We start from the raw sequence: 16,051 nt of genomic DNA, 5'->3' as shown, positions 1-16,051 counted from the left end.
GTGCTGCTCTGGTACTTGCGGATCTCCTGCAGCGCCCGCTGGCCCGGCCGGCGCCCTGGGGGGGGGACACGGGGGGGGGACGGGACAGGGGGTGACAGGGGACAGAGGGACAGGGGGGACAGGGGGTGACAGGGGGACAGGGGGGACAGGGGGGTGACAGAGGGGACAGAGGGGAGGGGGGGTGACGAGGGGGAAGGGACAGGGGACAGAGGGGACAGGGGGGGGGGGGTGACGAGGGGGACAGGGGGGTGATGGGGTGACAGAGGGGGACAGGGGGGACAGGGGGGTGACAGAGGGGACAGGGGACAGAGGGGACAGGGGGGGGACAGGGGGGACAGAGGGGAAAGGGGGGACATGGGTGGGGGTGAGTGAGAGGGGGACAGGTGACAGAGGGGACAGGGGGACGGGGGGGGTGGGGGTGACGAGGGGGACAGGGGGGTGATGGGGTGACAGAGGGGACAGGGGGGATGGGGGCACAGAGTGACAGAAGGGGACACGGGGGTGACAGGGGTGACAGCGTCAGGGGCTGCCAGCACTGGGGGGGTGGGGGACATGGGGATGGGGGGGGGAAATCTATAGGTCCTGGGGGGGTCTATAGGGTGGGGTAAGGAGGAGTCTATAGGGACGAGGGGGGTGACAGGGGACAGAGGGGACGGGGGTGACAGTATCAGGGGCTGCCAGCACTGGGGGGGGGGGGAACATGGGGACTGGGGGGGGGGGAATCTATAGGTCCTGGGGGGGGTCTATAGGGTTTGCGGGTGTCTATAGGGTGCAGGGGGTTGGGAGGGATCCATAGGGTCCAGTAGGATCTATAGGAACAGGGAGGGGGGATGGGGAATTTATAGGGTCCGGGGGGGGGTGTCAGGGTAGGGTCTATAGGGTCCAGGGGGGGTCTCTAGGGTCTGGGGGCTCAGGGTGGGGTCTATAGGGTTCGGGGGGGGGGGGCAGAGCAGGGTCTATAGAGTCGGGGGGGGTATGTAGGGTCCAGTGGGATCTATAGGAATGGGAGGGGGGATGGGGAATTTATAGGGTCGGGGGGGGGGGTCTATAGGGTCCGGGGGGTGTCAGGGCAGGGTCTATAGGGCCCGGGGGGGTGTGAGGGCAGGGTCTATAGGGGCCAGTGGGATCTATATGGTCTGGGAGGGGTCAGGGAAGGGTCTGTAGTGTCTGGGGGGGTCAGGGTAGGGTCTACAGGGTCCGGGTCTAGAGCGTCTGGGAGGGGTTCAAGGCAGGGTCCATAGGGTCCGGGGGGGTCGGGGGGCGTCTTTAGGGTCCAGGGGGGGTGTCTATAGGGTCTGGGGGGGGGTCAGGGTGGGGTCTGTAGTGTCTGGGGGACGGGCTATAGGGTCTGGGGGGGTCAGGGTAGGGTCTATAGGTTTGGGGGGGGTCAGGGTGGGGTCTATAGGTTCGGTGGGGGGTCAGGGCAGGGTCTATAGGGTCCGGGGGGGGGTCAGGGCGGGGTCTGGGTTGGGGGGGTGGGGGGTGGGGGGTCTATAGGGTCCGGGGAGGGTAAGGGGGGGGGTGTCTATAGGGTCTGGGGGTGTCTATAGGGTCCGGGGGGGGTCGGGGTGGGGATCTACAGGGTCCGGGGGGAGTCTATAGGGTCCGGGAGGGGGTAAGGGCGGGGTCCATAGGGTCCGGGGGGGGTCAGGGCTAGGTCTGTAGTGTCTGGGGGTGTCTATAGGGTCTGGGGGGGTCAGGGCAGGGCCTATAGGGTCCGGAGGGGGTCAGGGCGGGGTCTATAGGGTCTGGGGGGGGTCGGGGGTCTATAGGGTCCGGGGAGGGGTAAGGGGGGGTGTCTATAGGGTCTGGGGGTGTCTATAGGGTCCGGGGGGGGTCGGGGTGGGGATCTACAGGGTCCGGGGGGAGTCTATAGGGTCCGGGAGGGCCGCCTCCTGCTGCGCCCCGGGCCCTTCGCCCGCCTGGTGAGAGGGGGGGACCCCCAAAACCCTCGGGGGACCCCCCACCCCCCCCCCGGCGATCCCTAAACTCCCTGGAGACCCCCCCTAAACTCCCTGGGGACCCCCCCAAACCCCCTCCCAGGGACCCCAAACCCACCCGGGGTCCCCCAAACCCCCCCCAGGGACCCCCCAAACCCACCCGGGGACCCCCAAAACCCCCTCGGGGACCCCCAAACCCTCTGGGGACACCAAACACCCCCCCCCGGGGACCCCAAACCCCCCCCCAGGACCCCCAACCCCCCCCCCGGGCCCCCCCAAATGCCGCCCCCAGGACCAGCAACATCCCCCGGGACCCCCCAATACCCCCCTGGGCCCCCCCTCGGGGGACCCCCATGTCCCCAGCGCTGTCACAGCTCCCCAATGTCCTTGTCCTCCCCCCCTATGACGCAGGTCCCCTCCCCCGTCCTTGTCCCCTCCCGTCCCCCCATGATGCGGTGTCCTTGTCCCCCCACAAATGTCCTTGGGTCCCCCCCACCCCCCCCCGGGACGTGCTGTCCCCTGTGCCCCTCCCCCCATGGTGGCACTGTCCCCATGTCTCCAGAGCCACAGATGTCCCTACACTGGCACTGTCCCCAGGGTGGTGTCCCCGTGCCCAGAATGTCCCCAGGGTGGTGTCCCCCATGTCCCTGGTGTCCCCAGGGTGGTGTCCCCATGCCCAGGATGTCCCCAGGGTGGTGTCCCCCATGTCCCTGGTGTCCCCAGGGTGGTGTCCCCATGCCCAGGATGTCCCCAGGGTGGTGTCCCCCATGTCCCTGGTGTCCCCAGGGTGGTGTCCCCATGCCCAGGATGTCCCCAGGGTGGTGTCCCCCATGTCCCTGGTGTCCCGATGGTGATGTCCCCATGCCCAGGATGTCCCCAGGGTGGTGTCCCCCACGTCCCTGGTGTCCCCAGGGTGGTGTCCCCATGCCCAGGATGTCCCCAGGGTGGTGTCCCCCATGTCCCTGGTGTCCCCAGGGTGGTGTCCCCATGCCCAGGATGTCCCCAGGGTGGTGTCCCCCACGTCCCTGGTGTCCCCAGGGTGGTGTCCCCATGCCCAGGATGTCCCCAGGGTGGTGTCCCCCATGTCCCTGGTGTCCCCAAGGTGATGTCCCCATGCCCAGGATGTCCCCAGGGTGGTGTCCCCCATGTCCCTGGTGTCCCCAGGGTGGTGTCCCTGTGCCCAGGATGTCCCCAGGGTGGTGTCCCCATGCCCAGAATGTCCCCATGGTGGTGTCCCCCACATCCCTGGTGTCCCCAAGGTGATGTCCCCATGTCCAGGGTGTCCCCAGGGTGTTGTCCCCCATGTCCCCATCCCCAGAGTGTCCCTTGCCCTGTCCCCAGGGTGTCCCCATGCCCGGGCTGTCCCCAGGGTGCCCCCCCCCCTCCCGGATGTCCCCCTTCCCGGGGGTGTCCCCCGTGGTGTCACCTCTGTGTCCCCAGGTGCGGGAGATCTGCCTGCTCTTCACCCGCGGCGTGGACTATCGGTGGCAGCGCATGGCGCTGGTGGCCCTGCAAGAGGTGGGTGCTGCGGGGGGGGGGTCCCATGGGTGCTGGGGGGACCCCATGGGTGCTGGGGGACATCTGGGGAGGTCCCATGGGTGCTGGGGGGGTCCCATAGGTGCTGGGGGACATCTGGGGGGGTCCCATGGGTGCTGGGGGGACCCCATGGGTGCTGGGGGACATCTGGGGAGGTCCCATGGGTGCTGGGGGGGTCCCATAGGTGCTGGGGGACATCTGGGGGGGTCCCATGGGTGCTGGGGGGACATCTGGGGGGACCCCATGGGTGCTGGGGGGACCCCATGGGTGCTGGGGGACATCTGGGGAGGTCCCATGGGTGCTGGGGGGGTCCCATAGGTGCTGGGGGACATCTGGGGGGGTCCCATGGGTGCTGGGGGACATCTGGGGGGGTCCCCAGGGTTCAGGGGGGCTCCCATGGGTGCTGAGTGGGGTCTCGGAGGGTCCCATGGGTGTGGGGGCGGGGGAGAGGAGCCTGGGGACAGGGGTCCCATGGGTGCTGGGGGAGCATCTGGGGTTACGGGGGGGGGGGGGGTTGGGGTGCCCTTCCCCTTGGGGACACGATTTGGGGTGCAGGGTGCTTGCCTGCACCCAATCCCCCCACCCCGGGCTCCATTTGCGAGCTGGGGGGAACCGATCCCTGCCCACCCCCAGGCTAGAGTGGGGTGATGGCGCAAGGGGGGTGGGTGGCTGGTTTTTGGGGACACCCCCCCCCCCCCCACGTCTCGGGGCGCAGGCGGCGGAGGCCTTCGTCGTGCGGCTGCTGGAGGACGCCTACCTCTGCTCCCTGCACGCCCGCCGCGTCACCCTCTACCCCAAGGACCTGCAGCTGGCCCGGCGCCTGCGGGGGCTGGAGGGGGGGGGGATCTGAGGGACCCCCCCCCCCCCCACCCACTGCGGGCACCCCAATAAATGTGTGTTGGTGAATCCTGGCCCTTGGTGGGGTGGTCGCTGTTGCAGGGAGGGGGCATGGGTGCTGCGGGGGGGGGTGATGGGGGGGGCTATGGGTGCTGGGGGGGATATATGGGGGGGTCCTATGGATGTTGGGGGGGGGCATGAGTGTAAGGAAGGGGGCCCAGGTTGGTGCCATGGGTGCTGGGGGGACATCTGGGGGGGGGCATAGGTGCTGGAGGGACATCCGGGGGGGGTCTTATGGGTGCTGGGGGGAGGCCATGTGTGAAAGGAAGGGGGCCTGGGTTGGTGCCATGGGGAGGGGGGGGCCCATGGGTGCTGGGGGGGACATCTGGGGGGGGGCCTATGGGTCCTGGGGGGAGTCTTCAGGATGCCAGTGAGGGCTGGGGAGGGTCCCAGAGGTGCTGGGCGGGTCTCATGGGTGCTGGGGGAGACATCTGGGAGGGGTCCCATGGGTGCTGGGGGGGGTCCCATGGGTGCTGAAGGACACTCACCTCTGCACCCTGCACACCCCCGTGTCACCCTCTACCCCAAGGACCTGCAGCTGGCCCGGCACCTGCGGGGGCTGGAGGGGGGTGGGGGTCTGAGGGACCCCCCCCCACCCACTGCGGGCACCCCGACCCACCCCAATAAATGTGTGTTGGTGAATCCCGGCCCTTGGGGGGGGGGCTGCTGTTGGGGGGGGGGGGTGGGCATGGGTGCTGGGGGGAGAGCTGAGGGGGTGCTGAGGGGGCATCTGGAGGAGTTCTATGGGTGCTGGGGGGGTCATGAGTGCGAGGAAGGGGGCTCAGGGTGGTGCCATGGGTGCTCAGTGGTCCCATAGGTGCTGGGGGGGGTTCTCATGGGTGCTCGGGGGGGCCCATGAGTGAAACGAAGGGTGCCCAGGGTGATGTCATGGGTGCTGGGGGGGGGGGGGGGCATGGGTGCTGGGAGGACCTCTGGGGGGTCCTATGGGTGCCGGGGGGGTCTTCAGGATGCCAGTGGGAGCGGGGGGGGGTCCCATGGGTGCTGGGGGAGACATCTGGGGGGGTCCTGTGGGTGCTGGGGGGGTCCCCAGGGTGCTGGGGTGGGTCCCAGGGGTGCGTTGTGGGGGGGGGGGAATTGGGGCCCCTTCCCTCGGGGTGCAGTTTGGGGGGACCGGGGGGTAGCGAGGGAGCGATGGGGAGGCGTGGCTTGGGGGCGTGGCTTCAAGGGGTGTGGCTTCAAGGGGGCGTGGCTTCCCGGTTCCCCTCAATATAGGGGCTCCTCCGGGATTCCCTCCCCCCCCCCCCCCCCCCGGGCGATGGCGGCCGCGCTGGTGCTGGCGCTGCTGGTGCTGCTGGTGCTGCTGGGGGCGGGGCGAAGGCGAGGGGCGGGGCGAGGGGCGGGGCCGGCCGAGGGGCGGGGCCCGCGGGGCGGGGCGCTGCACCTGCTCCACCCGCAGGGGGCGCTGCACCTCCGCCGCCTCGCCCGCCGGCACGGGCCCGTCCTGCGCATGCGCCTGGGGGGGCGCGGTGAGTTGGGGGGGGGGGGGAGCACCCCAAAACTGACCCCCCCTCCACCCGGAACCCCAAACCTGCCCCTGGGAACCCCAAAGCCCTTGACCCCTCCCCCGAACCCCAAAACCTGTCCCTGGGATCCCCAAAACTGCCCCCCCCTTGACCCCCCCCGAACCCCCAAACCTGCCCCTGGACTCCCCTCCAACCCCCAACTTACCCCTTGGCGACCTCCAGACCCTCACCCCCCCCTTAGGGACCCCAAAATGCCCCTGAACCCCCAAAACCGCCCCCCCCCTTGACCCCTCCCAAACCTGCCCCTAGCAGCCCAAAACCCTTGACCCTCCCTGAACCCCCAAACCTGCCCCTGGGACCCCCAAAGAGCCCCCCAACCCCACCTTGACCCCCCCCCAAACCTGCCCCGGGACCCTGACCTCGCCCGCTTCGAGACCCCAAAATCCCCCTGAACCCCCAAACCTGCCCCTGGCACCCCAAAACTCCCCCCCTCCCCTTGACTCCTCCCTGACACCCCCAAAATTACCCCTTGGGAACCCCACCCCCCCAGGACTCCCCAACCGTCCTCCCCCCTCCGTTTTGGGGTCCCCTCCTAGTTTTGGGGTCCCCCCCTAGTTTTGGGGTCCCCCAGCCACCCACTTTCTCCCCCCCCCTAGACCTGCTGGTGCTGAGCTCGGTGGGGACCATCCGGGAGGCGCTGGCCCGGCACTGGGGGGACTGGTTGGAGCGACCCCCAAGTTACCTGGGTATGGGGGGGGGCTCTGGGGCTGGGGGGGGGGGGGCGTATGGGGTGGGAGGGGTTATGGGGCTGGGGGGGGTATGGGGAGTTATGGGGTGGGGGGATCCTGTGGGGCTGGGGGGTTATGGGGGGGCTATGGGGCTGGGGGGGGTTATGGGCTGGGGGGGGCTATGGGGAGTTATGGGGTGGGGGGATCCTGTGGAGCTGCGGGGGGGTTATGGGGCTGGGGGGGGTATGGGGCGGGGGGGGCCCTATGGGGTGGAGGGTTTTATGGGGCTGGGAGGGGTCTGTGGGTTCGGGAGGGGCTCCCTATGGGGCAGGGCCCTATGGGGTGGGGGGGCCATGGGTGTGGGGGGTCCCTATGGGGCTGTGGGGGTCCCTAGGGGGTGTAGGGGGGGAATCTATGGGTGCTGGGGGGGGGGGTTGCTGGGGGCTCCCCGGGGTGCCCCTAACTCGGGGTGTCGTGTCCCCCCCCAGGGGGGCTGGTGTCGCGGGGGGGGCCGGGACCTGGCGCTGGGAGCGGCCACCCCGGGCTGGCGGCGACAGCGGGGGGTGACGCGGGGGGCGCTGGCCCGGGCGGGGGGGCGGCTCCGGCCCCTCCTGCGGCGGCAGGCGGGGGCCCTCTGCGCGGTGAGCACCCCAAAACCCCCCCCCCCCCGCACCCCAAAAACCCCACTCCCCAAAGCCCCCCTGCACCCCAACCCCCATCATCCCAAAAACCCCACACCCCCCAAAATCCGCACCTCAACCCCCCCTGCACCCCAACCCCACCATTGCACCCCAACCGCCCCCGCACCCCAAAAACCCCGCACCCCAAAAAAACCACACCCCAACCCCACCCCTGCACCCTAAACCCCCTGCACCCCAAAAAAACCCACACCCCAACCCCACCCCTGCACCCCAAACCCCCTGCACCCCAAAAAACCAGCCCCCCAAAGTCCCTCTGCACCCCAACCCTCCCCCACACCCCAAACCACCCCCACACCCCAGAAACCACCTGCAGCCCAAAAACCCCCACCCCAACCCCACCCCTGCACCCTAAACCCCTTCACCCTGAAACCCTGCACCCCCAAAATCCCCCTGCACCCCGAAATTCTGCACCCTGAAATCACCCTTAGAGCCCGCCCCATCCCCCTCGGACACCCCAAAACCCTCTTAAGAGACCCCAAAATCCCCTTAGGGCTCCCCCCAAATTCCTTTAGAGCCCCCCAAAACCCCCTTAGTGCCCCCCCATCCCCCTAGCACACCCCAATATCCCCTCTGGGGACCCCAAGACCCCCTTGGGACCCCCAAAACCATCCATGGAGACCCCAAAACCTCATATATCTCCCTGGGACACCCCAATACCTTCTTAAGGACCCCTCTATCCCTCTGGGCCACCCCAAAACTCCTTCAGGGACCCCAAAACCCCCCTTAGGGCCCCCCGATACCCCCCTGGAGACCTCTCCTCCCCCCCCCAAAGCTATGCTCCCACATGGGGGGCCCTCTGGACCCCTTAGGGATCCCTGCTATCCCACTAGGACACCCCAAAACTCCCTTAGAGACCCCGAAAAACCTCCTGGGACCACCCCCCCCCCCCAAACCTCACTTAGGGTCCCCCTGAACCCCCTTGGGCCCCCCCCCCAAAACCCCTTAGGGACTCCAAACCCCCCCTTAGCCCCCCCTATATCCCCTTAGGACACCCCAAAACCCCCTTAAGGGACCCCAGTACCCCCTTGGGGTCCCCCAATACCCTCCTGGGGACCCCAAAACCCCCTTCTGACCCCCCCCCCCCCCCCAGGAGCTGCATTCCCACGGGGGGGCCCCCCTGGACCCCTTTGAGGTTTTCTCCTTCTACACCTGCAGCACCATCGGGCACCTCCTCTTCGGGGACCTGGTAGGGGACCCAGGTGTCACACCGGCGGGGGGGGGGGGACTCCCAGGAGTTCGGGGGGGGGACCCAGGAGTTTGGGGGGGGGGGGGAATGCCCCAGGCATCCGGGGGGAGGGCAGGAGTCCGGGGCTGTGTCTTTGGAGGGGGGGTGTTTGGGTTCTGGGGGGACCCAGGAGTTTGGGGGGGGACACCCAGGTGTTGGAGGGGAGGACCCAGAAGTTTGGGGGGGACCCAGGAGTTTGGGGGGGGGGGGGGGGACTGAGGAGTTCAGGGGGACACTCAGGCGTCTGGGGGAGACACTCAGGAGTTCGGGGGGGGGGGAACCGAGGAGTTTTGGGGGGGACCCAGGTGTCTGAGAGGGGACCCAGACATCCGGGGGGGGGACAACCCAGGATTTTGGGGGACACACTGAAGAGTTCTGGGGGGGACCCCAAGGAGTTCTGGGGGGACCCAGGCATCTGGGGAGGGACCCAGGATTTTGGGACAGGACCGAGGGGGACTTTGGGGGGGGGGGGGGTCGGTTTGGGTTCTGGGGGGACCCAGGCATTGCCCCCCCCTCCCAGATGCCCCCCGAGGCGGAGGTGCGGGCCTTCACCCGCTGCGTGGTGGAGCTGCTGGAGGTGTGGGGCAGGGGCAGCGTGCGGGTCCTCGACCTGCTCCCGGCGCTACGGGTGAGCTCGGCCGTGGGGCCAGGCCCTATAGGGGCTATATGGCCCTGGGTGGGGGGGAGCTCTATGGAGCTTGGGGGGGTTCTGTGGGGCTGGGGGTGAGGATGTGGGGCTGGGAAGGGGGGTTATAGGGTCTACATGGGGTGGGGAGAGGGTTTCTAGGATCTATGTGGGGTCTTGGAGGGGTCTATATGGGGCTGGGGAGGGGCTATATGGCCCTGGGAGGGGTCTTATAGGGTCTATAAGGGGCTGGGGAGGGGCTATATGGCCCTGGGAGGGGTCTTATAGGGTCTATGTGGGGCTGGGGAGGTGCTTATAAGGGCTGGGGGGAGATGTATAAGGTGTAGGAGGGGCTGAGGGTATAGGGTCTATAGGGAGATGGGTGTTCTACATGGGGGGGGCTGTATGGTGTTGGGAGGGGTGGTTATGGGGTCTTATGGGGCTGGGATGATCTATATGGGGGTGTGGGCGTGTGTTTTAGGGTCTATATGGCCTGGGGGGGTTATATGGTCTATATGGAGCTGGGGTGTTATATGGTCTATATGGAGCTGGGGGAATCTATAGGACTGTGGGGAGGGTCTATATGGGCTGGGAAGGTGGCCTATAGGGTCTATACGGCCCAGGGGGGACAGGAACTATGGGGTTTCTATGGGGCTGAGGGGAGTTATAGGGCATGGGGGGGGGGGGGGGGGGGGCTGAGGGGAGTCCCTGTGGGATCCATACGTCCCAGGTCCTCCCCAACCCGGGGCTGCGGGAGCTGCTGCGCCTCGTCGAGCTCCGCGACGCCTTCGTGGAGGCCCAGATCCGACGGCACGAGGTCAGGGGGACCCGGGCATCCGGGGGGGGGACACACAGAGGGGGGGGACCCAGGTATCCGGGACGGAATGACACGTGTCCCCGCAGGAGTGCCCATCCCCCCCTGGGGACACGGTTCTGGCAGCACTGCAGGGAAGGGACCCTGGCGTCCAGGGGGGTCCCCTGAGCCCCCCCCGCCTCCACATGGCCCTGGTCGATCTCTTCATCGGGGGCACCGAGACCACGGCTGCCGCCCTGGCCTGGGCCGTCGCCTTCCTGCTGCACCGCCCCGAGGTGCCACACGCGTGTCACCGCCGTGTCCGTGTCCCCACCCGCGTCCCCAAGTCCCCACATATGCCCCCAAGGGGTCCCGTGTCCCCACATGTGTCATCTGTGTCCCCAGTGTCCCCCTCCCCATGGCCATCGTCGTCACCCTGCACCACCCCAAGGTGCCACACGCATGTCACAGCCATGTCTGCATCCCCACACGTGTCCCCACGTCCCTATGTGTGTCCCCAAGCGGTCCCGTGTCCCCACCCGTGTCCTGTGTGACCCCTGTGTCCCTTCCCCGTGGCCATCGCCGTCCCCCTGCACCTCCCCGAGGTGCCACACGCGTGTCACACCCATGTCCACGTCCACACACGGCTCCTTGGTCCCATTTACGTCCCCCCCCACCTTGGCACTGGGTGTCCCCCCGGGGTGGGACCCACCCTCCCCATACCCCATGACACACGTGTCACCCCAGGAGGCGGTGCCCTGCGTGTGGCACGTGTGCGACGCGCGTGTGACACGCGTGTCCCCCAGCTGCAGGAGCGGCTGCGGGCGGAGCTCTGGCGGGAGCTGGGTCCCACCGGGACCCCCCAGGCGGGTGACACCGGGCGCCTGCCCCTCCTCCACGCCACCGTCACCGAGACCCTGCGCCTCCGGCCCCCCGCCCCGCTGGCCCTGCCCCACTGCGCCCGCCGCCACACCAGGTACGGCCAGTAGAAACCGGTATGGACCAGTACAAATGGTTGTGGACTAGTATGAACCACTACAGACCAGTAGGGACCACCGGGCATCAGGTTGCAGCACTGTGCACCAACGTGTATCAGTGTTTTGCACCAGTGTAGACCAGTATGAACCAGTATAGGCCAGTGCAGACCAGTGCAGACCAGTGCAGGCATCCTCAGTAGGGCCCCGTAGGCCCCAGTAAGTCCCAGTAAGCCCCAGTAGACCCCAATAGACCACAGCAGAACCCAGTAGACCCCAATAGACCCCAGCAGAACCCAGTAGCCCCCAGTAAGCCCCAGTAGACCCCAATAGGTCCTAATAGACCCCAGTAGCCCCAGCAGAGCCCAGTAGGTGCCAGCAGGCCCTAGTACACCCCAGTAGATCCCAGTACGTCCCAGTATGCCCCAGTATATCCCAGCAGGCCCCAGAAGATGTCAGCGGAACCCAGTACATCCCAGTAAGCCCCAGTAGCTCCCAGCAGGTCTCAGCATGCTCCAGTGGGCCCCAGAAGACCCCAGCAGAACCCAGTATGTCCCAGTAAACCCCAGTAGGCCCCAGCAGAGCCTAGTGGACCCCAGCAGGTCCCAGTGGACTCTAGTGCATCCCAGTAACTCCCAGTAGGCCCCAGTAAGTCTCAGTAAACCCTGATAGACTGCAGTAGGCCCCAGTAGGCTCAAGGAGGTCCTAGTAGGCCTCAGCAGGTCCCAGTAGGCCCCAGAGGGCCCCAGTAGACCCCAGTATATCCCAGTAGTGTCCAATAGACCCCAGTAGGCTCCAGAGGGCCCAACAGGCCCCAGTAAACCCCATAGATCCCATTAGGGCCCAGTAGATCCCACTAGGCCCCAGTAGACCCCAGCAGAGTCCAGTAGGCCACAGTAAGTCCCAGTAGACCCCAGTAGGCCCCAATAGACCCCAGTAGGCTCAAGAGGACCCAGCATGCTCCAGAGGGCCCAACAGGCCCCAGTAGACCCCAAGAGATCCCAGTAGCCCCCAGCAAGTCCCAGTAGTACCCAACAGAGCCCAGAAGATCCCAGTACATCCCAACACGCCGCTCTCTCCTCCCAGTGTCGGGGGCATCCCAGTGCCAGCTGGCTCCATCCTGATCCCCAACCTCCTGGCTGCCCAGCAGGACCCCGACACCTGGCACCACCCCGAGGCTTTCCTGCCCGGTACGCCCGGACATCGGGGTCCCCCCTGGACGCCGGGGTCCCCTGAATCCCCTGGGCTCCGTCCCCTCCCAGACGCCTGCGTCCCCCGACCCCTGTGTGGGTGGCTTTCTCCCGGACACCTGGGTCCCCTCAACCCCGTGGGGTGCGTCCCCTGAACCCCGATGTGGGGGGGTCCCCTTCCCAAATTCCTGGGTGCCCTGACCCCTTGGGGTGGGTCCCCTTCCCCGAACGCCTGCGTCCCCTCCTGGATGTCTGGGTCCCCTCCCCAAATGCCTGGGTCCCCTCCTGGACACCTGGGTCCCTTAAACCCCTTGGGGTGGGTCCCCTGAACCCCGATGTGGGTGGGTCCCCTTCCCAAATTCCTGGGTGCCCTGACCCCTTGGGGTCCGTCCCCTCCCAAACGCCTGGGTCCCCTTCTGGATGCCTGGGTCCCCTTCCCAAATGCCTGGGTCCCCTCCGTGGACACCTGGGACCCCCGACCCATGTGGGTGGCTTCCTCCCGAAAGCCTGGGTCCCCTAAACTCCTTGGGGTGGGTCCCCTCCCCAAATGCCTGGGTCCCCTCCTGGACACCTGGGTCCCTTAAACCCCTTGGGGTGCGTCCCCTGAACCCCGATGTGGGGGGGTCCCCTTCCCAAATTCCTGGGTGCCCTGACCCCTTGGGGTGGGTCCCCTCCCGAACACCTGGGTCCCCTCCTGAATGTCTGGGTCCCCTCCCCAAATGCCTGGGTCCCCTCCTGGACACCTGGGTCCCTTAAACCCTTTGGGGTGGGTCCCCCGAACCCCGATGTGGGTAGGTCCCCTTCCCAAATTCCTGGGTGCCCTGACCCCTTGGGGTCCGTCCCCTCCCAAACGCCTGCGTCCCCTGATCCCTGTGTGGGTGGCTTCCTCCGGACACCTGGGTCCCCTCCTGGACACCTGGGTCCCTTAAACCCTTTGGGGTGCGTCCCCTGAACCCCGATGTGGGTGGGTCCCCTTCCCAAATTCCTGGGTGCCCTGACCCCTTGGGGTGGGTCCCCTCCCGAACGCCTGGGTCCCCTCCTGGATGCCTGGGTCCCCTTCCCAAATGCCTGGGTCCCCTCCGTGGACACCTGGGACCCCCGACCCATGTGGGTGGCTTCCTCCCGAAAGCCTGGGTCCCCTAAACTCCTTGGGGTGGGTCCCCTCCCCAAATGCCTGGGTCCCCTCCTGGACACCTGGGTCCCTTAAACCCCTTGGGGTGGGTCCCCCGAACCCCGATGTGGGTGGGTCCCCTTCCCAAATTCCTGGGTGCCCTGACCCCTTGGGGTGGGTCCCCTCCTGAACACCTGGGTCCCCTCCTGGATGCCTGGGTCCCCTCCCCAAATGCCTGGGTCCCGTCCCTGGATACCTGGGTCCCTTAAACCCCTTGGGGTGGGTCCCCTTCCCCAAATGTCTGGGTCCCCTCCCCAAATGCCTGGGTCTCCACCTGATCACCTGGGTCCCCTCCCTGGATGCCCGGGACCCCTGACCCAGTAGGGGGGTCCCCTCCCAAATGCCTGGGTCCCCTCCTGGCCACCTGGGTCCCTTGACCCCCCCTTGCCCCCCCCCAGAGCGGTTCCTGGTTCCGGGGGCTCCTTGGCGGGCGCTGGTGCCCTTCGGCTGCGGGGCCCGATCCTGCCTGGGGGAAGGGCTGGCGCGGGCCGAGCTCTTCGTCTTCCTGGGTCGGATCCTGCAGGAATTCCGCCTGGAACCCCCCGCCCCGGGGGTCCTGCCCTGCCTGGAGGTGTCGGCGGGCACCGTCCTGCGCTGCCCGCCCTTCCGCGTCCGCATGGTGCCCTGCCAGCCCCCTGCCTAACCGAGCACAGGGGCCTGGCAGCGGCCTGGTACTCCTGCGCCTGCCTGCTGCCTGCACCCCTGGCTGCCTGCTGCCTGCACCCCTGGCTGCCTGCACCCCTGGCTGCCTGCACCCCTGGACACCTGGGGCTGCCTGCTGCCTGCACCCCTGGCTGCCTGCTGCCTGCACCCCTGGACACCTGGGGCTGCCTGCTGCCTGCACCCCTGGCTGCCTGGGGCTGCCTGCACCCCTGGCTGCCTGCACCCCTGGACACCTGGGGCTGCCTGCTGCCTGCATCCCTGGCTGCCTGCACTCCTGGCTGCCTGGGGCTGCCTGCACCTCTCACTGTCTGGGGCTGCCTGCACCCCTGGACACCTGGGGCTGCCTGCTGCCTGCATCCCTGGCTGCCTGCACTCCTGGCTGCCTGGGGCTGCCTGCACCCCTGGCTGCCTGCTGCCTGCACCCCTGGACACCTGGGGCTGCCTGCTGCCTGCACCCCTGGCTGCCTGGGGCTGCCTGCACCCCTGGCTGCCTGCACTCTTGGCTGCCTGGGGCTGCCTGCACCCCTGGCTGCCTGCTGCCTGCACCCCTGGACACCTGGGGCTGCCTGCTGCCTGCACTCCTGGCTGCCTGGAGCTGCCTGCACCTCTCACTGTCTGGGGCTGCCTGCGCCCCTGGACACCCGGGGCTGCCTGCTGCCTGCAATCCTGGCTATCTGGGGCTGCCTGCTGCCCGCAACCCCTGGCTGCCTGCACCCCTGGCTGCCTGGGGCTGCCTGCACCCCTGCCTGCAGCTGCCTGCTGCCTGCACCCCTGGACAACCCTGGTCCACTGCCTGGACTCCTGGGGCTGCCTGCATGTCCGGATGACCGGGTCCTCCTGCTGCCTGTGTCCGCGGACGCCTGGGTCCCCCCCGGACGCCCGGGTTCACCAGGGGGTGGGGGTTCCAGGCACCTTTTATTACCCCCCCCCCCCCCATAAAAGCTTCACCTCTGACCCTCCCCCCACAAGTCCCGCCTCTTTCCGGATGCCTGGGACCCCCCCGGACGCCTGGGACCCCCCCCGGACGCCTGGGTCCCCTCAGTCGCGCTGCGGCCGCAGCTTCATCTCGGTGAAGGGGATGGAGAACTCGAAGCCTTTCCAGGGAAACCAGTTGATGCCCTGGGGAGAGCCGGGGGGGGGGGGGGGGGTTTGTCCATCAGGCCCTATAGGTACCCTAGAGGCACCCTATAGACCCTATAGATCCCTATAGGGGCCCTAGAGAACACCCCCCCCTCCCCTGCCCCAGGCCCTATCGCTCCTATAAGGGCCCCATGGCCAGACAGAGGGGATCTGGGGCTAGGTTCTATAGGGTCTTGGGCCCTATGGAGCCTATAGGGCATGTGGCCATGTGCCCCCCCCCAGGACCCTCATTGGGCCCTGGTCACCCATAGGGGTGCAGTGCCCACCCCTGCCCCAGGGTCCTCTTAGCACCCCTATGGTCCCCATAGGTACCCGCTGCTGCTATGGGCAGTGCCATAGGGGTCCTGTGGTCCATAGTGCCCGTATAGATCCCTCCATAGAAGACCCTCCCCCATAGCCCCTACAGAACTTCCTATAGTCACTATAGCCCTGTTATGGGCCCGTCTATGACCTCCATAGGACCCCCCATGTCCCCTACAGACCCCCATATAGCCCCCCCATATGCCCCTATAGACCCCCCTGTGGGCCCCTACAAACATCTGTGTCCCCCTGTAAACCCTCCATAAAGACCCCTGTACGGCTCATATAGCCCCTAGGGCCTCTCTATGGCCCCTTATAGACCCCCCATATAGCCCCTATAGGTGCCTGTATGCCCCTGCAGGCCCCCTCCATGGCCCCTTTAGACACCTGGATGCCCCTAGAGGCCTCCCTATGGCCCATATAGCTCCCCTGTAGTCCCAATAGACCCCCCCCCACGGCTGCTTTAGGCCCCTGGTGGCCCCTATGGTCCCCTCCTTTGCCCCTATAGAGTCCATTATGGACCCTATAGGCCTCCCTATAGACACCATTATGACCCCTACAGATCCCCCATGGCTTCTATAGCACCACTATGGCCCCTACAGACCCCAATATGGTCCCTATAGCCCTGCCATGCCCCTCTTTGACCCCCTTATGTCCCCTTTAAGTCCCTCTGTGGCCCTTCTT

General features: G+C 67.6%; 3 protein-coding genes across 3 annotated transcripts in view; 2 read left to right on the top strand and 1 right to left on the bottom strand.

Annotated features, from left to right (window-relative positions):
- Positions 1 to 1,856: 1,856 nt before the first annotated feature.
- Positions 1,857 to 4,354, top strand: LOC115338477 (histone H3-like centromeric protein A; the record flags this gene model as incomplete). Its single annotated transcript, XM_030007053.1, has 3 exons — positions 1,857 to 1,925; positions 3,381 to 3,458; positions 4,192 to 4,354. Coding segments are annotated over 3 exons (282 nt in total), but the record flags the coding sequence as incomplete, so codon positions are not given.
- Positions 4,355 to 5,649: 1,295 nt separating this feature from the next.
- On the top strand, positions 5,650 to 13,966 carry LOC115338476 (steroid 21-hydroxylase). Its single transcript, XM_030007052.2, is given in 11 exon segments — positions 5,650 to 5,860; positions 6,514 to 6,603; positions 7,074 to 7,090; positions 7,092 to 7,226; positions 8,377 to 8,472; positions 9,032 to 9,139; positions 9,867 to 9,953; positions 10,040 to 10,225; positions 10,736 to 10,905; positions 11,990 to 12,093; positions 13,663 to 13,966. Coding segments are annotated over 11 exon segments (1,449 nt in total). The 3' UTR covers positions 13,908 to 13,966.
- A 754-nt stretch (positions 13,967 to 14,720) lies between these two features.
- The window catches only part of TNXB (tenascin XB), a 45,860-nt gene continuing 44,529 nt past the window's right edge, over positions 14,721 to 16,051 (bottom strand). The window contains 1 exon segment of the mRNA XM_041121971.1: positions 14,721 to 15,046. Within this exon segment, the coding sequence (XP_040977905.1) occupies positions 14,966 to 15,046 (81 nt within the window). The 3' untranslated portion in view covers positions 14,721 to 14,965.

This window comes from Aquila chrysaetos, unplaced genomic scaffold, assembly GCF_900496995.4.
Source record: "Aquila chrysaetos chrysaetos unplaced genomic scaffold, bAquChr1.4, whole genome shotgun sequence".
In the NCBI taxonomy this organism is placed as follows: Eukaryota; Metazoa; Chordata; class Aves; order Accipitriformes; family Accipitridae; genus Aquila; species Aquila chrysaetos.
The sequence above is the reverse complement of the archived record's forward strand: the minus strand, read 5'-3'. Positions and strand labels throughout refer to the sequence as shown.